Source organism: Anolis carolinensis, chromosome 1 (genome assembly GCF_035594765.1).
Source record: "Anolis carolinensis isolate JA03-04 chromosome 1, rAnoCar3.1.pri, whole genome shotgun sequence".
Classification (NCBI taxonomy): domain Eukaryota; kingdom Metazoa; phylum Chordata; class Lepidosauria; order Squamata; family Dactyloidae; genus Anolis; species Anolis carolinensis.
In genome coordinates, this window is record NC_085841.1 from 354,758,946 (window position 1) to 354,783,224 (window position 24,279).

General features: G+C 39.6%; 1 protein-coding gene across 2 annotated transcripts in view; it reads right to left on the reverse strand.

Moving 5' to 3' along the window:
• The window catches only part of brf1 (BRF1 RNA polymerase III transcription initiation factor subunit), a 267,788-nt gene that overhangs the window by 64,768 nt on the left and 178,741 nt on the right, over positions 1-24,279 (reverse strand). For both annotated transcript variants that reach the window (XM_003214279.4, XM_062968566.1), the window contains 4 exons: positions 15,638-15,699; positions 13,606-13,687; positions 10,416-10,471; positions 3,104-3,360 (listed from right to left, as the gene is read on the reverse strand). In XM_003214279.4, coding sequence (XP_003214327.1) covers positions 3,104-3,360; positions 10,416-10,471; positions 13,606-13,687; positions 15,638-15,699 — 457 coding nt within the window. The remainder of the gene's footprint in view (positions 1-3,103; positions 3,361-10,415; positions 10,472-13,605; positions 13,688-15,637; positions 15,700-24,279) is intronic.

Below are 24,279 nucleotides of genomic sequence, written 5' to 3' on the forward strand. Positions count from 1 at the left end.
TCTTGTTCCTCGTTACCTTGTTCCACGTTTCAAGCCTTGTTTCAAGTATCAAGTTATTTCCTAGCCTTGCTCAAGTTCATGGACTAAAGGACCTTGTCGTCTCCCCTCACTTTGCCTGGCAAGGTGAGTGTTTCGGTTATTGGATTACAACTTTGGACCTTAATATTTCATATTGGACATTGTTTCTTTGGACTAAATTTGACCTTTCCTGAAAGGTCTGCTTCTGGACTAACTTTTACATTTGCTTTTACTAACTTTATATATTTCCTTAATAAAGATATTAGATAGAATCTGGCCTCTGCGTATGGTTATTGGTGCTCTGTAGCCTGGGTCGTGACATAACCAGAAGTTTCTACCAGCCATATTACTCTTTTCATAAACTTTTGCATGCAAAATTATGTGCTTCTAAGCTATAGACAATCCCAAAGATATTAAATGTAGGGAATTTTCCAATATAAAAACAGTTAAAAAGAAGTGTAATAGCCCCTCTTTATTTCTTCAATACTATTTTCTCTTTCCTTCCTTCACCGATTTCCTATCTACACAGTAGTATGCCAGAAGACAAAAACACCAAGAAATTCAGAATAGTCATGCTACTGACTTAGTATCGATGTACCAAGTAAAGGCTTTGTTGAGATGTTATATGAAGAAAAGAAGACACCAACAGCTCTTAAATAAGGAGGCTACTAAGGAGGCTCCCACGTTCTCACGAAACAGAACTATGATGTGGGACTGAAGCGAGGCCTTCCCAAAGATCCTTAGCACTCGAGTCAGTTTGTATTGGCATCTTTAAAGTAGTCTGGAATACTATAAGGAAAGTTAAAACTCAAAATGAACTAAGACTGGCTAGACAACCAAAGACTCCACCTCCGATACATTCAAGCAAATAGAATGACAAAGGAGACAGTGGAGACTGTGGAACATAGGTGGCAAAATGCTAACATATCAAAATGAAAAGGCAGGATTATTCGATACTTATTTTGCTTCAATATTTCTCCCCAAAAAGAGAACTATGTGTACTTCCATAAAGCAGCAGAGATTTTAGCAAGGCATCTGGATTGCAAATCCAAGATTGTTAGGGAGCTTGTCAGGAATCACCAAGCTATCTTAAACAAGTTGAAATCTGCAGGGCCAGACTATGAAAGGAGTTTGCTCATGTGCTCTCTGAATCCCTTGCTGTCATTTCTGAGAAATCATGGAGAGCATATGAGGTGCCAGAAGATTGGAGAAAAGCAAACATTGTGCCTCTCTTCAAATAAAGACAAAAAAGAAAATCCAGGGAAATTGAGACCAGTCAGTCTAACTGCAATAACAGCAAAAATATTAGAACAGATTATACAGGAGTCTGTCTACAAGTATCTTGATGAAAATTAGAGGTCAGTAGAAGCCAACATGTGTTTGTCAAGAACAAATTCTGCCAAACTTTTTTAATCAGGTTACTAAATTAGTAGACAGTAAAATGAGGCCCCTTCCAATTATATGATTCTATAACTTATGACATGTGCGATTCAACAGTTAACGCACCAGAGAAAAATAGATTTTTTCCCCCATCACATTAGCGTCAGCATATGGATGCTTTAGAGCAGACTGAAGACCTCTGGCAACTGTAAAATTCTGGGTCACAACCAAATCTCAACAAGAAAATATGAGAGTGCAAAGACAACCTGTACACTACTAGGTAAGATCTAAAACAGTGGGTGGCCAGTTTGCCATCACAATCAATAGCATGAAGTCCTGAATCAAGTGCATATACAACAAACATGTACTCAGAAAAAAATAGCAACAAGGAATAGGAAACACACACCCTTCCAAGCACACATATAAGCCATTCATAGAATGGAAATGCTACATGCATAATGGAACTCACCACCACATGATATTTTTAGTGCACTTAGCAGAAATTGACTTTTTAAAAAGGACTTGATATAAAATATATAACTACCTCTAATACAGCAAAAGCCACTGATGTTGCTATATTGCAGTCATTCACTTTCCATGTGTGACACAGCTGTGTACAGTGCATGTGGTTTATCTGTGGCGGCTGACAACTCATTACACAGGAACTGGTAGGTGTCACCACCGCCCTGGGACCCCAGGACTGGCAGAAATCCTGTGCTGGCAGTGGCTTCTGTACCCCTACAGCTACAGCTGTCACTTTGCATCATGCTGCCCATTTGCATCCATTTACTAAACAGCCCTGCCGTGCAGAGCAAGGCACTCAGTTGAGCTTTAGCAGAGGCAGAAGACGTAGACAGATGGGTAGACATCAGCCACAGGGAAAGCAAGTCCTACAACAGATTCATTACCAAGGGTAAGATGTTCTTCTGGCAGATCACCTGGCATCAATTCTAGATGCTGGAGGGTGGTCCAGAAGGTTAAATAATTCAGCCTCTTTAAATATAAGATGGCAAGGAAGAAAGATATACAGTAGCTAGTAGAGACACGAGGAAGAAATCTGAATATTCCCTGCACTCTACATATTGTTTAAATGCAATAAATGTCCACATTAGAATTATTTTCGCCACAAACATGATAGCTTCTCCGCTCCATCCCTCATGTTTTAGGAATGCACACTCCACTGGCATCCCCATGGGGAGATGGGGTGGGATATAAATAAAGTCTGACTGATTGATTGATTGGCGTGCCTGTTTACTAGAAAGCTTCATATCCAAGACAGTAATTAGCGACCCAAATTTGGAACAAAATTCAGTAGAAGAACTAAATTGCACCACCGCAAGATGTCACAGCAGAAAAGAACCATCTATTTTTCAAATCAGCATATAGGAATGGAGGCACATCAACGTGAAATCTGATCATTTAGAAAAGACAGAAGAACTAGAAAATACCAGAAAAGTCTAAGAAAGGAAGTATTGGTGGCTGAGTGCTGCATTTGCAGGTTCTGAAGGATGCCTTCATACTGCAGCGATTAATCTGCATTGAAACTGATGGCTGGTATATGAACACAAAGGAGGAATCAAACTGGGCCCACATGATAACACAGATGTGAAAGCCCCAACATTATTTCAGAGTCAAAGAAACATTAACAATCCCTTGATGTGCTGATTGTCACTCAGAGAGCACAATAGATGAACAATTGCTATACCTTTTCCCCAAGCTGTTCACAGAGCTGGCCACATTCCGAGCTGGGAGAGTTTTTCTCCTTGACAGCTTCTTGGTGGTGGTGCTGTCATTGCCGCTGTCATCGTCTTTCTTTGGTGTGCTCCCTCCTTTGCTGTTGAGGTCCCTTAACACATTATAATTAATTTTACTCGATATCTTCTTCTGTTCCAACATTTTTTCAATCGCCTCTCCTGCTGTGCTGGCTTGAATCAGCTCCCGTTTCTTTGCAGACTTCTTTGGCTTAATTGAAACATAAAGAACCACAGTGTTATGGGTGATCAGAACAATGTAATCAATACAATACTGAACAGTGAGCTGCAGTTTAATCATTATCATCCAGACAGGAATAGGCTGTTAGAATGATTGATAGGTAGCACAGATACATTGGTGCAGGAAGTCAGTTCCTACCTCACAATGGTTTTAACAGGATGTTGAAGGGCTCCCACGGTAAAAAAAAAACCTTTGAAGAACTACTGTTGTAAAAAGTTTTGAACTCACTGAAAAGTCAGTTAATAAGTAACAATTAAACATTCTCTTTAAGAATGATTAATGGCAGTAGTTCTATGAATAACAAACAAAATGCCGTAAGGGTATTTTCAAATGTTTCTCAAGTAATTTCTGTTCTCTACCATCTGAAATCCCAATATAGGAACAAAGAAATGAACTTATCCTTTCACTGAATCATATTTTTGGCCCAAGATGAGCAACCTAGGATTTTCAAAAAGGAAATCTAGATTAGCTTTTGTCTGCAGTCATTTACTACAATGAAATTATTTAGGTAGGGATTTCACTTGTCATGCTAAAATCAGTCCTGTATGAAATGGTGATAACATAGGAGCCATCCTGCCTATAGAACATAAACTTTCTAGTACATTGTAAAGCATTTAATTCCATTACAATGACCAGAATGAGTATTACTAAACAGTTTAGACCCCTTGCCATGCCAGAATACACAATCAAACATGTGGGTGCAGCCAGATCTAAATGGGAAACTATTCATCCCATGGTCACACAGCATTCACAGCCTCAGAAGTAGATGGGAAAGTAGCACAAGAAGATGGGAAAAGATGGTGTTCTGAGAAATCTATAATGCCTGGTTTTCAGATCTTCTTGGAGAGAGCCACCTGGCACACTTATCAAGGCTCTGCTTACCAAGGGCCGGAGAAGGGAAGGAGAGGAAGCAAGGAGGAAGGTGGATGAGTGAGAGAAGCAATTTAAGTTGGTAGAAAAACCAGAATGGGGAGGAGCTGGATGAAAGAATAGAGCAATGTTTCCCAAACTCTGGTTTTCCAGGTGTTTTGGACTTCGGGTCCAAGAATCCCTAATCAAAGGCCAAGGCAACTGAGGCTTCCAGGAGTTGAAGTCCAAACATCCTGAGGACTTGAGTTTAAGAATCACTAGCAGGAGAAGCACCAACAAAGGCGAAAGGACATCTACAATGGGAAAGTTGGGGCCATTGCAGCTGCTTGCATGACCTTCAACCACACTTCTTTTTTATCCCTTTCTTTTGATGCTAAAGGATGGTAATATTTTCAATATTTTTACCAATCCCCACAGGGAAGACTATGCAATCCCCATCCATTTTTCCTATTTGTATGAGTGCACTTGTCGGTTCCATAAGACAGTGTTCCTTTATTTTTACAGCCTGGATGTTCCAAACAAAGGGGAATGATCCCAGTTGGTATTTTTGATCAAAACATAAATACGGGTATGGTGGAAGAAAAGCAAAGGATCCATATTCTTTCTAAGAATACAACCCCATCCCTCCTCTCAATCAGAGTATGGGTGTGTGTGTGAGAGAGGGGGGGGGGGGTGCTTATTGCCAATGATCAGCATGCAACAGAATACCAAGCCAGCATTCCAGTCACTGCTGCAACAGTAAGCTCAAGGGATAGAAACACAGTTTAAGTAAAAGTACAGAGCTGTGTTCAAGACTTCCCAGGGGATTGCTGCTCTACAGCTCAGTGAAGGCAGCCAGCTAGAATACATGGCATTGTCAATCTGCCAGTAAATGGACTTAGCTTAATATGTGCCCCAGTGAAAGGATCCCTGCTACTCAAAGCAAGAACGAGGTCAGAATGACAACACCACTTGAAAGCAAAGCAAAACAAAACCAGCATACTGTCTTATTCTGACCCAGGCCACTGGTTCATTCTTTTCAGCATTGGCTATAACAGCCTTCTTAAAACTAGTAGCCTTCAGACTAGGCCCTCCACCACCTCCAGGCAGCAAATGGGAGTTGTAGCCTAACACAGCAAAGATGGCCTCAGTTTAGGGGCTCACAGTGATTCTCCAGGGTGTCTGAAGAGTCTTTTCTAGATTCAGCTGGAGATATCTGGGGTGACCCTTGAATCCTCTGCATTGTGCTCTGTCACAAAACTCTTTATCTTTCCCACTATAAAAACTAAAAGTGCAGGATTGGAGCACTAAGATTTTGTGGCAATCGTAATGTAAAAGCATGAAGGAGGCAACTGTCTGGAAGAATAAGATGCATGAGTCTTTCTACTGACCCTACTCAGAAAAATACCTTCAGATGCAGTACTTAATCATGACTGTGCATTATGGCTTGGAAAAAAGGAAATAAAGAGGGGATGTTGAAATTAAATGATATCATATTGAGGAGAGGGCAGGCTGTTTTTCTGCTCCTCTCCCAACTAGGACATGTAGCAAGAGATTCAAACTGCAGAGCAAGAGATTTCACCTGAATGTTTTGAAGAACCTCCTGACAGTAAGATTTGTTTGGCAATGGAATATATAACTTCTGAGTGTGGTGGGGTCTTTTTTGGAATTTTTAAACAGACTGGATGGCCATCTGTCAAGAATATTTTTACTATGTCTCTTCCAACTCTTTGATTCTATGATTCTATTTGTATGTCCCAAGAAAACCATATTTCGGCATCCCTCCAACCTCTCTGCTTACAAGAGGCCCACAAATCTCAAGGATCTCTCTTCTGCATAACTCTTGACTGTAGAGCTCAGCTCAGGAAGCTCAACTATGGTTTCTTGGTATAGCTAAAATGTGAATATGAATTTTAACTGTTCATTACGTGTATTTAATTGCATGTTGGCAAGTTGGCCCATCACCATCCTCCTCCTCCTCCTCCTCGTCATCATCATCTCCACTATTCTCTTCCCCTCTCTCTGTGTGAAAAGTATTATCATGTAGATAGGAAGCCTCAATTTTGCAGTCCCCAAAGCTGCCCCTTCCCCTAACACATAATTGGCAAAATTTCCAGGATGTTTTTGACCTACAATCACATCAAAAATCCCCCAATAATATGAATATATATATATATAAAATAACCCTACAAAAACCCCTAAATCCCTGTTTTACTCTGTTGTTTCAAAATGGTGACATGGAGGATTCTGACTTTACTTCCTATTGCCATTTTGACGAAGTCTTCACAGAAAATACCTCAATCTTCTTCTGAAATACCTCTCAAAATGACATGAAGTGAAGATACATCGCTTCTAGTTGTCCATTAGAAAATGGCTGGAGAAGAAAACTGTGATATCCAGTCTTGGCATGGAGGGATACAGCCTATTGAGTTGGCCCAGAGGAGACAAATTTCTTCCTGATCCTTCAGGCAATCACTCATCGCAAAGTCGAACTAAGGAATTTTTCCTATATACGAGTATATTTATTTTCAGTTATTCCTGGCTGACTGCATAAAGCATTATTATGAGCTCTTACTCAACAGCCAACTTGAATTAATGTTCCAGGTGTGTGGCTGCCATCAAAAGAAGAGATCTGCATCTCCTCTTTCCCAATAACATCTTGTGATACAAAATGAGGAATGCAGCCTCAGCTCCAAGGTGCAAAAAATTGCTGCTGCTGCTGTTGTTGTTGTTGTTGTTATAATTTTAGTCATTAATATCCCTTCTTTTTCTGAGACTAAATGAAAACAAATATAAGTAGGCCGAACATATACAATGACATTCACTAAAAATTATAAATGTTGTTTTAAATGTCATTTTACTACCTTATTGATATAAAATATGGGAAATTAATTAATGGATATTCACTGTGCAGTGAAACACTTGATAGAATTAAAACATCCACTAAAAGACAAAAGATAAAAACCAACAAAACAGTGCACCATTAAAAGCCCATTGCAGCCAATTTCCAAAAGCTGTCAGGACAGAAAATGTGCTTAGCTGGAAACAAAAGCCAATCAGACAAAGTGGGGACAATATGAGTGTGTCATGACTGGAAAGAATGGGGGTGGGAAATGAGGTTTAAGGGCCCTACAGTGTGGGTAGTACACATATTTTAAATTATCTTAACCTATAATTTTAGGTTTTTTTAAAGTTATCAAAAGGTGTTCCATTTTTAAAAGTTTTTTTTTAGTTTTTGTATTGCTTGAAATGTTATTTTACCTGATGTTCATTGCTCTGGGATATCTGGGAGGCTGCACATTTTATATATTGCTGAGAGCCAATACATAAAATATTTAGATAAATAATGTATCCTTCATAACAACAATAAAAACACCCAGCATGCAATCCTCAGGTTAACTGGCTGGCTTGGACATTTCTGTATAATTTAATTATTGTACACTGTCAATCCTGTTGACAGAGAAAGATTTTGTGCATGTTACCCAAATTTTTGGACTATTGGAGCTATACTCCAAAAACGTAACCTCTACAAGTTGTATTTATTACCCCAATTTCTCAACAGGTATTGAAACACAGCTCCACAGTTAAAGTGTAACAAGGAATTGTGGCGTCATCTATCCGAGGATCTTCACGCCAAAGCCAGCACTTGAAAGAGGGATGAGGGATAAGCACATATTCATAGTGTTTAGTTTTGGCTTCATAAACCATAATTTATGAATATAAAATAAAATGAATGTAGACACAGCTGTCACTTAGTGAGGCTGAGTCAAATTATTTTTACAGGAGGAAAATGTGTGAAAAATGGAATGAAGCTCTTTCTAAAAACAATGCAAAATGTCACTTTTAATGCTGGTTCCCTGATGTTTAAAGCTCCAAACAACTCTGGCAACATTTTTATTTCTTTCAAGAATAGCCCTGTTGCTTAGTAAGAGCCACACTGTTTCAGAGCTACATATGATGTGTCGCTGTTATTGCAAAAAGAGTTATTTTGATGAAGACTGCAGTCTTGAAGCTGTGGCATATGCTGGCTGCGAAAAGGCTTAGCAGAGAGTGTTTCCACCTGAATGCCAAGCACAGCAAGCAGGTCAACCTGAATGTATAACAGAGTGACATGCTCTTTTTTTCGGCATTGCTACCACCCATTTATAAACTAATCACAGAAAAGCAAAGAACATCAAAAGAGTCATGCTGGATTAGATCAAAGGCCAACCTAGTCTAGCATTCTGTTCACACAGTCACTAACCAGTTGCCCATAGAAAGTACATCAGCAGTACATATGCACAGCTACACCATCTGTCTTGTTATACAGCTGTCTTCATATATCACTGATATATCGCTGCATATTGTATACCAGAGGTGGCCCAATGTGAGGCCAAATTAGCCTAAGGTGATCTTGAAGACACATACACCCACATGCTTCAACAATAACAACAATTTTAACCTCTAAATCATCCCAAGCCCTAAAGGGAAGATGGCAGCATACTAACCATATGGGGGACTTTCATGCAGCATTTTATGCCCCAAAGAGTTGTTTTTTAACAGCATGAAGCAGAAGTAATTTCCTGTTTATTTCTTGTTTCAAAAATTGCCTCTCTTGGGCATAAATTGGCTTTGGGATGCCAAGATATTTGGATGGCATTCTTGTGCTTTTTAGTTCTAGTATTCTAAATTGTAAGACATCTTAAACTCCAATTTTGGAAGGAAGGAGCATTGTCATTAATGTGTTTATTATTGTTATTATTAGTCGGAAAATACATTTTTCTTGAAAAGAATTTTCAAACTCCAATTTTGGAAGAAAGAAAGAATAGAAATAGACATTGTCATTAATGCCTTTTTTATTATTAGTCGTAAAATACATTTTTCTTGAAAAGAATTTTCAAACTCCAATTTTGGAAGAAAAAAAGAATAGAAATAGACATTGTCATTAATGCCTTTTTTATTATTAGTCGGAAAATACATTTTTCTTGAAAAGAATTTTGAAATATGTCACTTCTTTTGAAGTGTGCGTCTTCAAGTCATTTATGACTTATAATGACACTATCACAAGATTTTCTTGGCAGAAGTTGTTTAGGGGGAAGGACTGCCTTTGTCTTCCTTACCTGGAATAACTGCATCCAATTCTGGGCACCACAATTTAAGAGATATATTGACAAGCTGGAATGTGTCCAGAGGCAGGAGACTAAAATGATCAAAGGTCTGGAGACCATGCCCTCTGAGGAGCGGCTTAAAGAGATGGGTATTTTTAGCCTGAAGCAGAGAAAGTTGAGAGGAGACATGATCGTCATGCTTAAATATCTGAAAGGATGTCATAAGGAAGAGGGAGCAAGCTTGTTTTCTGCTAACCAGGAGACTAGGATTCAGAGCAATGGGCTCAAATTACAGGAAAAGAGATTCCTCTTGAACATGAGGAAGCACTTCCTGACTATGAGAGCTGTTCAGTAGCAGAACTTTCTGCCTCAGATTGTGGTGGAAGCTCCTCCTTTGGAGGCTTTTAAACAGCGGCTGGATGGCAATTTGTCTGGGGTGCTTTGATTGTGCTTTTTTCTGCATAGCAGGAGGTTGGACTTGATGGCCCACGTGGTCTCTTCCAACAGATTCAAACACTGGTCATAGTCTAACGCTCAAACCACTACACCACTCTCTGGAACAAAACACTGTTTTGCAAAAAATATGGTCTGACACCTGGGGACCCAAAAACAGTTAGAGGGAACACACTTTGTCCACTCCTGCTATATACCATGCTGCTTCAAATACTGGAGATGCTATATAGTTATCCTGACAAATAGCTCTTAATGGACATTCATGAATTTATCTACACTCCTTTTACAGTCATCCCAAACTGGCAAACATCAGTTTGCTGTGGGTTACAAAAGAGATAGTACAGTTAATCAGGGTGACATGAAACAGCAAAAAAAATGTATGTAACACAAACCCTCTCTTTGGCTCAAGTCTCCAGTAATGTAAAGAATGTCACTAATTACAAAGCCACACTTCGGATTTATTATAACTCATAGTAGCAGTGCATTTCACTTTCTTAAATTGTATTTGAAAAGAAGGTTAAAACAGAGTTATTCCTTGGACTGTCCCATGAGTATTTGAAACCACTGAGGATCTCAACAAAAATTGTTCAGATAACACATTTGCAGTCAGTTTATTCCAAAAGTATTTATATTTACCTTATGTTCTTTATAAATTCCAAGTTCTTTCTCTTTTGCAATCCTTGCTTCTTTTTCTGGAAAGAGACAAGGAAGAAAAGCAAAGTAAAAGGACAACTCTAATCCATTTAATATTTGAAAGACTCAAATTTTTTGTGAGTGGTCTTGACTAATCATATATCTAACAAAATCCATGCTTGGGGATAGGGAAGGCAGTTGATATGGCCCAGGTTCCCACTACCCCAGAATAGACAGAGGCATTACCGTACATACTCATGTATAACCCAAGGACAGGTTTTGGGGACAAGAGTATAGATTTTGATATGACCCATTGATAAGTTGAGGGGGTTTGGCAGACAGGGGAAAGTGCCAGCAAAGCCTCAGGGGACCAGACACCCCACATGCTGACATTTTCCTGTCCAACAAGCAAAAAGGCCAGAACTGGCACCATGGAACAAAGAGTGGGGAGGGTCACTCCATTTTGATTTTCCCAGGGTAGATTAAGCTTTTACCTTTTATCATCCTAAGGGAAGGGGATAGTTCATTTTTAATACGATTTAAGATACAAGGCTCACATTGACCCAAGGATAAGTTGATCAAAGTATTTTGGGTCATTTTTTTTACTAACATTTCTAGACTTTTAAATGAACATATATGGTATCCTAGGACCCCTGAGAGTGCACTGGGTTAAACCGCTGACCTGCTGAACTTGATAACCGAAAGGTCAGCAGCTAGAATCTGGGGAGTGGGGTGAGCTCCCACTGTTAGCCCCAGCTTCTGCCAACCTAGCAGTTCGAAAACATGCAAATGTTAGTAGAAGGTAACAGCACTCTATGCAATCATTCCGGCCACGTGACCTTGGAGGTGTCTATGGACAAGACCAGTTTTTCAGCTTAGAAATGGAGATGAGCACCAACCCCCAAAGTCGGACAGGGGAAAACCTTTACCTTATATGGTAGCTGTCTCCTGTTAAACAGAATGGGAATGAGGAAATAGGAGGCTTGGGTGTTTCTGGTTTTAAAGGGGGAAACTTCTGACACCTTTCCAGTACAGAAATTCCCACCCACATAATGGATGGTACTTTATCCATGATAACTTTGGTTATGATACCACAAATGAGAATTCCGTGTATGACAATTTCATTAAGGAATCAACGTAAGGGGACTTCTACTGTGTAGACATAGAGAGTTTTGAAGGTATATACATAAATGTCTACTTAGAACAGGAAACAAAATGTAGGACATTGTGGCCCACAGATACATGTTAAACGGACACAGTAAAACGTAGTATATTTGGCACCTCTTTTAACAGTTAATAAATAACAAAACTGAGCTTCATTGTCTGGTGAGCACATTCTTTTTCATGTATATAAAAGCAGATGCTTTGTATGTTCAGAATAAGTCCTATGTAGTATAGTATAACTGTGGATAACTGTGCAGTGCACAAATGGATGTCTAAAATGTATGACCTTGGAATGGCTTTAGACCATGATTTTTGGTTGGTGTGATTTTTAGCTGTTGTAATGTTTAAATTTTTATGTCTAAATTTTTAAATATTTAATATTTTAAGCTTTCATTTTATATGTGTTTTGGGGCATCGAATTGTGCCATGAGTATTTATTTACAACAACATTTATATCCCGCCCTTCTCACCCGAAGGGACTCAGGGCGATGTGTAAGCCGCCTTGAGTCCCCTTCGGGGTGAGAAAGGCAGGGTATAAATGGGGCAAATAAATAAATATAATAAATAGTATTCTTAGGAAGAATTTCTGCCACCAGAAAATGCTAGGTAGTCAATTGGAAAAAATCCCAATTGGTTCACAATCTATCTCCTGCCATTCCTGGCCTAGAGAGCCTTTGAGTTAGAAAGAATGAACAAAAGTTATTTTGACAAACCATCTGCAACCTAAGAAATCATCTAATACATTTTCCCACAACAACAGATGGCAAGCAGATTTTTCTTTTGACAATAGTATCAACACCAGTACCAAATTCTCTTCAAGGAGGCTACTCTCGCTCAGCCAAAACTGGATGCTATGCCAAATTATGGTTTGATGCTAAGTGTATAAGCAGAGGCTTCTGTTAAAGCTATAAGAAAATGGAAATTCTCACTACTGATTTAAAAGCAACTATTTCGTATTTATTGTTTGAAAATAGATACAAAATAGTTCAATCAAAACAGGATCAACCCATGATTTACGACTATGGATTGGTCCCTAGGTATGAACAAACTTAGAACCCTTCCACACAGTCATATAATCTAGAATATCAAGGCAGAAAATCCCACAATATCTACTTTGAACTGAGTTATTTGAATCCACACTGCCATATATCCCAGTTCAAAGCAGAAAATGTGGGATTTTATGCAGTTGTGTCGAAGGGGCCTTAGGAACTCTGTTCCATTTTAAATCAGAAAAGGGATGCTTCTTACCTTTCCCCCGCATATGTACTAGGGGAGCAGGGTGGATGGGAGGCATATGGCTTTTTGTTTCACAGCTGCTCATACAAGTAACACTAAAAATAGATTAACACTGAATCATAGAATCCAAATTGACACATTATTTCAAAAAACCTTACATCATTAATGGGAAACCTATGGCCTCCCAGCCTGGCTCTGACTGATGGGAGTTGGACAACAACAGTATCTGATACACACCACATATGATAGTGACACAAGACTGAGACAGCAAGACATTTGCAGAGGGTTGCCTGGAGTCAAAGTGAGGGTCAGTAGGAAGTTTAAAGGGGGAGGTTGCTAGCTCATGCATCCCCTTTATTATCACTTCGCAATACACACTATACATGTATTTTTCTCCTGCTGTTTATCCAGGGCAATCAAGGCAAGAAACAGTGCAATCTGCATTTAATATATATCAGAGAGGATGGATCAGGTTGCAAAAGAATGGCTAAGTGAATGGCACCATTAGGCTTGGCAGGATTCGAACCCTGGTCACACACTGATACTTTCCCTGCTATAACTATACTGGTTGCCATGGCCTTGTAGTGATAAAAGGAAAAACAATTACAAATGTTTAAAATGAATTAATCATATCGGTGAGCATTACTAGCCCAATATATATGCATATATTGACTGATTGAGTCCTCTCTTTCATGGGGAAGGGGGGAGATCTGTTGTGACCCACATGGTGTAGGTGACCCCCCTTTAAATGTGACATTAGGAATGAAAGACTCTGTAACTTTATTTTGCTTACCCTTTTGTTCCTTTAAATAATCTGCATTTTCCTTCATCCATAGTTCTGCTTTTATTTGGGCTTCTGATTCATTTAGTATATACTGGAGACAGAAATAAATAGGTTAGGTTTCCAGAATAGGTATCAGCATCAGAATCTCGCAGCTTGCCAAATTGTTCATCAACACCCTTCCCCACATTCACTCCCTTTCATTTGTAAAATGCAATGACTGAACAATTGTTTTATGGGCCATGTATCACAGACCAATATAATTTTTTTGCAGATATGCTTGTAGCATAGAATAATTACAAAAAAGCAACATGATACATGTTATAAATAAATTATTTTCAATATTTTTAAAAAATCAAAGACCACAAAGACCAACTTCTCACAACCCACCTGGAAGTTAACACTTACAGAATAAATAAATGTTATTCACTATGCAAAAAAACCTTTAAAATAATTGTTGTTGAAATGTCTATTGACCCTGCCTCTCAATATTTAAGTATTGAGGCCCCATGTTACAATTAATAGCTTATTTCCAAGCTATGGTACACCCATCTTGCTTTAGCCACATCCATTTAAAGTTAGCTCATCATCTCAAATTTCCCCTTCAAAGAAAAAGATATGAACATTCGAGTAAAGGGAAATACTTCTGAGTGTACACAAATGCCTTCCCTTTACCATGAAGCAACTATAGCTTGATCTAACACCCACAGAGGCATTTGCCCTGTCGCTTTTGACATGATTTGTCATTCTGATCTCTCTCTGTCTCTTATAGCTTATAGCTTCTAGTGGTGCTTTCATCCCATTTAGTCTGAAATCTCGTCCCATAACGTTCACCTGTTAATTTTAATCAGTGATTACTAATGCCTGTTATTAATAGTAATAAATCATGGCCATAGTGATATCTGTATGTATGTATGTATGTATGTATGTATGTATGTATAATAATAACAACAACAACAACAACAACAACAATACACTTTATTTGTAACCTATCCTATCTCCCCAGGGGGATTTAAGGCAGTTTCCAATACAAAAGTGGCAAAGATTCAATGCCATACTGAACAATAAAACAAATAAAAAAACAAATAAATAGAATCAATATTAGCTTAAAACTCAAATGATTAACTGAAAATAGTTAAAAACACATAAACCTCATCATACACATTTACAACATAAAAATCTAAATCAAGTGCAACTAAAAGTATAAAATCATGATGGGTGATGTTGCGTAAAACATACAGTAGTGATGATATACACCAGCCAAACAATGCCAAAGTGCATTTCCAGTGTCCAACGAGGATATATATTGAGATGTTCTAATCCTCCTCCTCTCCATAGGCTAAGGTGCAGAGACGGATCTTTAAAAGCTTTTTAAAGAAGAGGAGAGAGGGGGCCATTTTTAATTCTTTAGGGAGGGAGTTCCAGAGGTGGGGAGCAATCACGGAGAAGGCCCCTTCTCTCATCCCCACTAACCGCGCTCGAGATGGGGTTGGGACCGAGAGGAGGGCCTCCTCCGCTGACCGCAGTGCCCGGGTTGGTTTATATGAAGAGATGCAGTTAGTTAAATAGCCAGGGCCCAAACCGTTTAGGGCTCAATAGGTAATAACCAGCACTTTGTATTTAGCCCGGAAGGAGACCAGCAGCCAATGGAGCTGCCATAACAGGGGAGTGTTTCTCTCCTTATACGGTGCTCCAGTTAGCAGCCTGTGGACTAGCTGAAGGCAGCCCCACATAGAGATCGTTGCAGCAATCCAGACGGGATGGAACTAAGGTGCTCCTGGCCACAGCCGACACCTGGGGTTCCAAGGTCAGCGATGAGTCCAGGATCATCCCCAAGCTGCGAACCTGCATTTTCAGGGGGAGTGTAACCCCGTCCAACACAGGTATGTATCCCCATAGCTGTTATTTGATTTTTCTGATCGCTAGGTAAAACAAAAACCGGCTTGGCCCTGTGAAAATACCTCACTTTCTTTACAGAGCTACATGCGAAGAGAGGCAATACGGCCAAGGCAGAGGGGCAGCCTGGCAGAGAGAGCATCCTTACCATATCTATTTCAGTGTCATCAATTCCATTTAGGTCCAATTCACCATCTTCAGTATTTTCATCTAAATATAAGCAAATGAAAGTTTAATTAGGATACGTATTCATTCCAAATCAAATCTGATTCATACTCCTGTTTTAATCATTTCGAAAATGCAGTCTTTCTGATAACTGGTTTGCTAACATAGCAGTCTTTCAGAAGACAGGGAAAGTGCAAATTAAAAAAAAGAGGGGGAGCTGTTTTTTTCTAATCACATTTCCTATTTTTACTCTTCCTTGCATGAACACAAATTGTCTCTGCAGTTAATTAGCATGGAGAATATACATCAACACCACACACATTTCCTTGGGAATCATCATTAATATAATTCAGTGGCAAACACCCAATTAAATGTAAGGTGAAGGAATGAACGATTAGGAACTTTTGAACCTCCCAAAGTTATGGATATGGAACAATGGGACTGCCATCATCTTCACCCATGTGAATGACAACTACAGGCAGTCCCGAAGTTACAAATATCCAACTTCCAAACAATTCATAGTTAAGAACAGGGGTGAGACAACAAGAAGTGAGAGAAATCTACCCATTGGAAGGGAGAAGGTACCTGTTCCAACTTACAAAAAAATCCAACTTAAGAACAAAATCTGAAATATAAGGTTGGTAGGTCTAGACTTCAGTTCCACAAAGTAAAGAATAAAGGCTATGACTATCTTTCTTCCCTCTGCTTGCCAGATTTTCTTGTCTATGCCTCCCTCCCTCCCGCTTTTATGCCTGGAAGTCATTATAATAACCAAGGAAGCAGGTGGAGAGAACATTTACTTCAAAATTAGAGAGGGTAGAAATACAAGAAGGCTTTTTTCCTCCCACAGCATTAGAGAGGGAAATGCTAAAATCGTAGTCTCCCAGTTGATTGAAGACCCAGCAAAATGTGGTGGTTTGAAAAATGGGACAGGACTTTAACAGGCTTCAAAGCTCCACTCAGCTATGGAAACCCACTGAGTGACAACGGGCAGGTCGCACTCCCCCAGCTTCAGAGGAAAGGAATGGGAAACCTCCTAAACTCATAAAACTGGAAGAAAACCCAAGAGGTATCCAGTCCAACCGTTTAATATGCATGAGTGTACAAACAAAGTACTCCCAACAGATGGCCCCAATCATTTGAATATAACTTGCCAAGATCACCCTAAAATATGGTCATCATAAGTCGAATCATTTAGATATAATCCATATTTCTTCCAAAATCAAGGAGGCGAACAGTGCTTCTACACTGCTAAATAATGCAGTGTAGAGATTAAGTGTGCATCCACAGAACACACACAGACTGATGCGATTTTTCCTAGGATAAGCACCCAAAGTTTTTACAAAAAGAGGGGAAGATCTGAATCCTGCTCCATGATTCAGATCTTCCCTTTTGTTGGAGGCATGAGGACAGACATCTTCAATTTCTGTAAAGGATCCCAGATCTCTGTCCTCGAGCTCAGGCAGCCCAGAGAGGTGCGATAGCTGTCCTTGTATCTTCCCACTTCAATCCAGCCCCCTATTTTCCACAGGAGAAGAAAGAAAATCCACCTACCACATGTTATGTAGCCTCTTCTTCCTGGTTTTGTGCCACATGATGGGCAAAGGAACATTTGGGGGGGGGGGGGGGTTGTTCACATTTTTGAAGTTTCTTTGCCAGTCCCATGACACGAAACCTGGAAGAAGAGGCTGCATACCATGTGGTAGTGGATGTTCTTTCTTCTCCTGGGGAAAATCAGAAGGTACAGGGAGGAAGGGGAATCGGGCCCATTACCAGCTCTGGCGAACACACACACACATACACAACAATTCACCTTCATCCAAGTACTACTGTTGTTACATATCTTCAAATAATTTCCAGCTTATGGTGATCACATGGTGAACCTATCACAGGTTTTCTCAGCATAATTTATTCATATTTGTCCTCTGAAACTGGAAGTGTGCAACTTGCTCCAATGGGTTTCCATAGCAAAGTGGGAATTTAAACCATGGTCTCCATAATCCTAGTCTAACCACAGACTCTTAAACAAACAATCGGACTATCCCAGTATACTATGTAAATATATATATGAAGCTCTAATATTACTTAGAGATACTCCATGCAACATTATGTTTTGAAGGTGCAAACCTCTTTATGCACAAAATTGAATGGTTAAAGACATTTTTAATCTTAAGGGTGCCAGTTGACCTCTTTTTTTCATGCACACAAAGTGAACATTTAATCACGCAAAAGCAGTAATTCTGGTCAACATCCTAAATTCTTAACATCAAAGAAAGGGGAAACATAGAACTAAAATGGTTATCTGGGAAAGATACCCACACATGAGTCTTATGTACAGTGCCTACAGAAAAAGCCATGCTAATGGATTTCAAAACTTGGAAGCTGAACAACATGTTTATTTGGAAGCCCATAAATCCTCTCAGGAGCACTAAACTTGATGGCTTACATTCACAAGCAAGGCGTGAGTTTTCAAACCACTAGATAATGTTTTCACACTGATACTACTCAAGACATTTTGTATACTTTATCTTTCCATTCTCCCGAGAATGCACCAAACAACATACATTTGCTGCAGGCAATTTTATGATAATATATTGACTGAAAATGCCTCAGGAAAAGGTTTTTAAAATGGCATATTTTAGTCATGAGTTTTACTGACAACTCAGCAAACATTAAACTGTGTTCCATGCCATGTGCAACTTTTTACATCATAACTTTTAACGCATACCTAGCGGGGGAGAATTGCCTTGTAGCAAATCCATTACAAAACCTGAAAAAAAATGCTTCCCGAGAATAGTGTCTTGTTGCTGACTTTCCATAAATTGCCTCAAAATCAAGTAAATGCACAAATAGGAATCTTACTTTGCCCTTCAGAGCATTCTTATTATAGACAATACCATTATGCCATCCCAAGCAAATTGGTTAACATCACTGTCATGCCATGCAATTTGAACTAAGTTTGCGAAGTGAGAGCGGCTACATCTAAATGGTAGAATCTAGGAAATTTACTTTTTTGTGCAAGAATCTAAGAATCCATCCGCTCCACTCAGCATGGAAGGCATTAGCCTGGATCCCATTAAGAGTTTCAGCTAAAGTAGAGCTATTACCTCCATTGCTGAATGGTAAGTCAATGCAAATCCCTTTCTTTCCTTCTTTCCTTCCTTCCTTTTCTACCTTTATCAGGCTGGTGTACAACTTAAATTAGTTCCCAAAACCTTTTATAGAAAGCTTTACTTTGGCTTGACACCAGAAAGAAAGCAATATTTGTTCCAACTGAATTTTCAACAGGAAGGCATTCCACAATCAGGGGTTAGAGCCGAGAAGGCTCTACTATGTCTTCCAATTTCATATTCCCCCTCCACCACAGATCTCAATTTATTGTAGGTTTTCAAACTGTATGTGTGTGTGTATGTATATATGTATGTGTGTATGTATATATGTGTGTGTGTATAAATGTATATAAAAGGCTGTGAACCACTTTGGGTTGCAGTACTGGTTGAGGGGAATTTGATCTTTTTATATATATGTGTGTGTGTGTGTGTGTGTGTGTGTAAAATCAAAAGAGCTACTCTAGTTAAGACTACAAATGAAATTCCGAGTGATAGTACCAAAGAAGCAACTTTTCCAAACTACAAGGTAATTGTTTACTTTTGGCTGAAGCTGTACTGTTTGGATTGAGACACATAAGTAAACACTAGCTATTTCCCAACCGCAATCTCTAAAATACTAATTTCAACTTGCTTCTTCTTTTTATACTCCCTATAAAGTTGAAATGGTCCAACCCATTTTTTAAACATTTTCACTGTGCAAGAAAGCATAGATTAAGTGCTACCTAACTATCAGGTGCATGTAACCCTGCTGTGAATTGATCATCTGTAACAACATGCCAAACAGCAACAGAAAATATTTTCAACTTTCTGTGGCTGGTTTGAAATGCAAGGAACACTTGAGTGAGACAATTCCCTTCACCAGTTGGCAGTATTATGAAGACAATCAGTAAACAGAGTAGCTGTATCAGACAATTTATTTATTACATTTTATCTGAGCCTTCCTCCAAGGAGCTCATAGCAACACAGGAAGCTATCGTACATCAGGTCAAATTATTTATCCATTTAGTTCAATGCTGTTTGTTCTGAGCAGAGCATAGAAAAATTTATTTGGAAGGCCTGCAGCTCCCACATTGTAATCTTTATTTTAAAAAAAGGAAAATATTCAGACTCTGATTCTGAGTTGTTCTGGATTTCAGTGATCTCAGGTAGGGATAATAAACCAATGTTCATTGTAAGAATAACAGAATTGGAGAAAAGTGTTAAGAGTGGCCACCAGTGGGACATTACTTAAAAATATGCAACCTTACCTGCAATGGTCACAAAACAGGCAATGTATTAAATGCATTGAATACAGTTTTCCAGCTCATAACCATTTCTTTATTTTTCCATCTCTACAGGTTGAGTGTCTTTTTTCCAGAAATCCAAAAGGCTCCAAAAAATTGGCTTCCTGGATAATCCATGTTTTATTTGCACCCGGCCAATGGAAATGGGTCACAAGGACATTATGGATTGGCTGGGCAGCTGGAGCTTAGCAATATTCCCTGAAACTTCAATGGCCAGAAATACTTGGCCTTTTCCCTCCCCTGATCTGTTTTTTCCAGGGATTTGTTTGAGTCTAACAGCAGAACCCACAGTCCTCCTTCCTTCCCATTTCCCACTCCAATTTCTGATAATAATAATAATTTTATTTCTCACCCGCCTCGACTCATGACTCATGGTGGGTTATAACATAATCATTGTAAATATTATATAAATACACATATTAAAATGTAAATCTATAAAAATACATATTAAAATATATGTCTATAAAATACATATTAAAAAACACAAAACAAAGATTAAACACAGGACACAAGTTTAAAATTAATGATTTAAAGTGGCTGATTATAGTGGATAAACAGCTTATTGAGAAAAAAAAGCAGCAAGGGCTGGGTGTGTAACTAGCCCCCTATCTGTTGTGTCTCCCGCTTCCTCTGAGGATGAGTTGGAAGAAGAGAAGGTTGAAGAGGAAGTGGTTGGGGATTCTGGGAAGGTGGTTGGTCTCCTTTGGAGGAAGAAGAGGGGGAAGGCACTCTGGCTAGTCCTAGTTTTCAGGAACATTGAAGGGAGCAGCAAGCAAGGCATAGGTCAGTAAGGATTGCTGAAAGAAGGGCAGCAATCAGACCCCTCCCTAAAGACACATGTGCTGTGGGATGGGGCTATAAATCAGAAGTGGGGGAATAGCTCCCTGGTGCCAGCAACCATCCATCACCTAGCCTTTGTTTTTGATTTGCTCCCAGTTCGGTGTCGTGCTTGTGTAAGTGGGGATCCTTTACTGAGGAAACTTCATAAGACTGTGTCAAGAGACAGCTTTATTTTGCTCCTGTTGCTTTCATTTTGCTGGAGTAAAGCCTTCTTATTTACTTTAAACTTGGTTTCAAGGCTAAACTTGGGCAAAATAAGACACTATCCCCTCATCATTTACTATGTTGATGCAAATACAGGCATTACAAAAAACCACAAAAATCTGAAATCTGAAGAATCTCAGGTCCCAATCATTTAGAATATGGGGGACTCAATCTGTACTACCATCACCAACACCATATTGAGTTGGTTTAGCAGATTTGAACTTTGGGGTATGTTTCCTAATCAAATCCTCCCATGTTTATTCTTAATGTTTCCTGAAGCAAAATTCAAGATAATGCTTGAAGGTACATAAGTCTTTAATATGCCATTCTGAAACTCAAACCATTTCTGTATACCACCAGATCGGTTTTTATGTCAACACTTAGTTCAAGTTGTTGTGTCATCAGAGGCAAGGAACTCATTTGCCAACTGGCAAATTGAAGGGAAAGATCTAAAAAGTAATCTAAAATAAGCACAATTTGTGCTAAGGAGAAATTGTACCGGGGAGTAATTTAAAAGCTACTAGTCCTGCCTCCAAGCAGCCAGTCTTCAGGCCTGTCTGACAAGTATTCATTACAGGTCAAGACTTCGCTGAGAATATTTGGGGCATTCGCATTCCCGGGTTTTATGTCCCCTCCAGACAAAATTGTTTTTGTTATTAAATGCGCATCCACAGTAATACTCAAATCTGAGAAAGAAAAACAGCTGTTCTGATGAGACACAGCAAACAGCACTGCACTCATCAGCAAAACCAGCTGATGCTGCCCTCACTGTGGAGGGTGGCCATCTGTTGCCCATTAAACAGCTTACTCCAGCGGCAAGGCTCTTTTTCAGCCTTGGGGGAAGCACCTCCTTTCTGCTTAAGTTTCTGAACTGTATTCTTGAATAAAACACCTGAAATGCGGTATTCTGTAAACACAGATGTGACCACCTCCTTTGGCCCACGATCTTAAAACAGCAGAGGCCTGAGTGGTTTTGATGTGGTTCCTTGCAAGTCTGGCTTTCTGCTTCATGTCTTCTCCCCAAAACCTCCTTTTGAAGGAAGTCAGAGCCTGCAGGGTACAGGTAAAAACACAGTTCTGGGTTGTTATTTTTTTAAAACGAGGTGCTGCTTTAGGCTATTAATCTTGTAAGCAGATCAGAGAGTGCCTCTGCGGTTAACTAAGGGCGAGGAGCAACAAATACACAACCCACCACCTTCCCTTGCCCATTCTAATCTCTGGAGTGTAACCAGAAGCTTCCGCAGCTTTCAATCAAGTCTCCAAGTCAATTACAGGCTGGCAACTTGAAAGCATCTGTCCTGCCCCACCCCTCACAGCCGCCACCATCAAAGGATGAACACAAAGGCTTAAATTTAATTGCTAATTGTTTAAATCTCAACTAGAGTAGACTCACTGCATCAATAGAGTTTACATAACTGTTCACTTGCCATTCACCAATTAATTTAGTGGATCTACTCTTCTTGGGACTAGCAAGTGGATTTCAATTGAGGGCTACAGAAGAAGGGGAAGGCATCTTTTCTCAGTACACACTGCTCTGCTTGTAGAAGCTCCCAAACTCCATCCTTGGTGTCTTCAGTTCTGATGACTGCAAACAGCCAGCCTTGAAAAGATCTCCATCACCTGGTGGACAGAGATCACTTTCTATGTACAATACTTTTTTATAGACCACCCTCTCTCCCCAAGGGGACTCAGAGCGGTTCTATGTCCAACCTATGGGTGAATCACAGTTGATCTGGACAACAAAAGCAATTTCCTTACGATTGTACCAAAACTTTAGAATCACTTGACCCAAAGACTACATTGCCACATTCTAAAAATGACACATTATATGCTGAAGATCTTCTTAGCCATTCCAGCCTTCCTGAGAAAGCTGTTCCAGAGTCCAGGGACAGCCACCAAGATGGTCATCTCTTGCGCCCTCGCCAACCATTTTTGTGACAGTGACGGAACTGAGAGAAAGGTCTCTTTTGATCATCTCAGGGACCAGGCACACTCATGAGGAGGTACATTTTGCCAAAAAGCCAGGACCTGAGCCACATAGAGCTGTAATCTAAGTGTGCCAGTCTCACAGGGCCAAAACAAACAAACATAAATATAGCGCAGAATAAGTAAAGTTGATTGGCTTCCCACTAACAGTATTATTAAAAATCTTAAACTAAGATTTCAAGTTACATTCCCCATTCCCTATCTCATGAAAGGGGAGAGCAGAACTATGTGCCAATGCCCTGGATGTACCAGTGCCCAGTCCACTCTGCCACATGGTGTTTAAAATAATGCAAGAGAACAAGAATGGTTTTAATGTGGATTATGTTAATTGGATTACAAACTGTCTGACCTTGCCAGAGGGATTAGGTTACGCAGCCCCAAGAAGAAGGCAGAAAAAATGTCAACAAGATGCAAGAAAAGAAAGTGTCAGTGAGAAAATGTAAAGAAACGAGATTTCAATTCGTTTTCTCCCCCAGTCCAGTTCTGGCCTCACAGGACGCCTCTGAATTCCCTATCAGTTTCTTTCTGCTGCCAAATTTTGCTGTTTCAAGACTTTTCACAGGAGCCAGAAAAAAAGAGAAAAGGCCGATTCAGCATTAACCCTCCATGCTGCAGCACAAGACCTCCAGATTCAGACTGGCTGAAGCCAGGACATTTATGCCATGGGGATAAATGGCCCAAAACAGTGGACCAGGATCTTGCATGACCAGGCATGCACACTGAATCCTGAGTCATACTGTTTCTCCCAGATGTTGCGGATAGTAGAGTATTTGTAGACATACCCCCATCCCAGCCCCAGCTTTTGAGTGCTTACAACAGATGGCAAGTCTTTATAATAGACTCTACTTGGGGGGGGGGGGGGGGGGGAGATCAATCCAGGCAGAAGAAACCCCTGTTCAAAATCTCCTTGCCTCCTTCTCATTCCCTTAGCCACACAATTTTCTTACTCTTAAAATAACAAAACTGCTTGTGTTGCAAATTATGTCACTTATAACTGAGAACAGCCTAAAGTTGATTTTGTTTTTTAAAGGCATACAGTCAGCCTTCCACATTTTCCAGTGTAATTTTTGTGGATTTGATTAATATGTTCTCTCCAGGGATTACTAATTTTTCCAGCATGATACTATGTTTAACTTCCACCAGAAGCTGACCACAGAGCCATAAATGGAGGACCTAGGGTTCTCTAGGTCCTTCAATGCAGG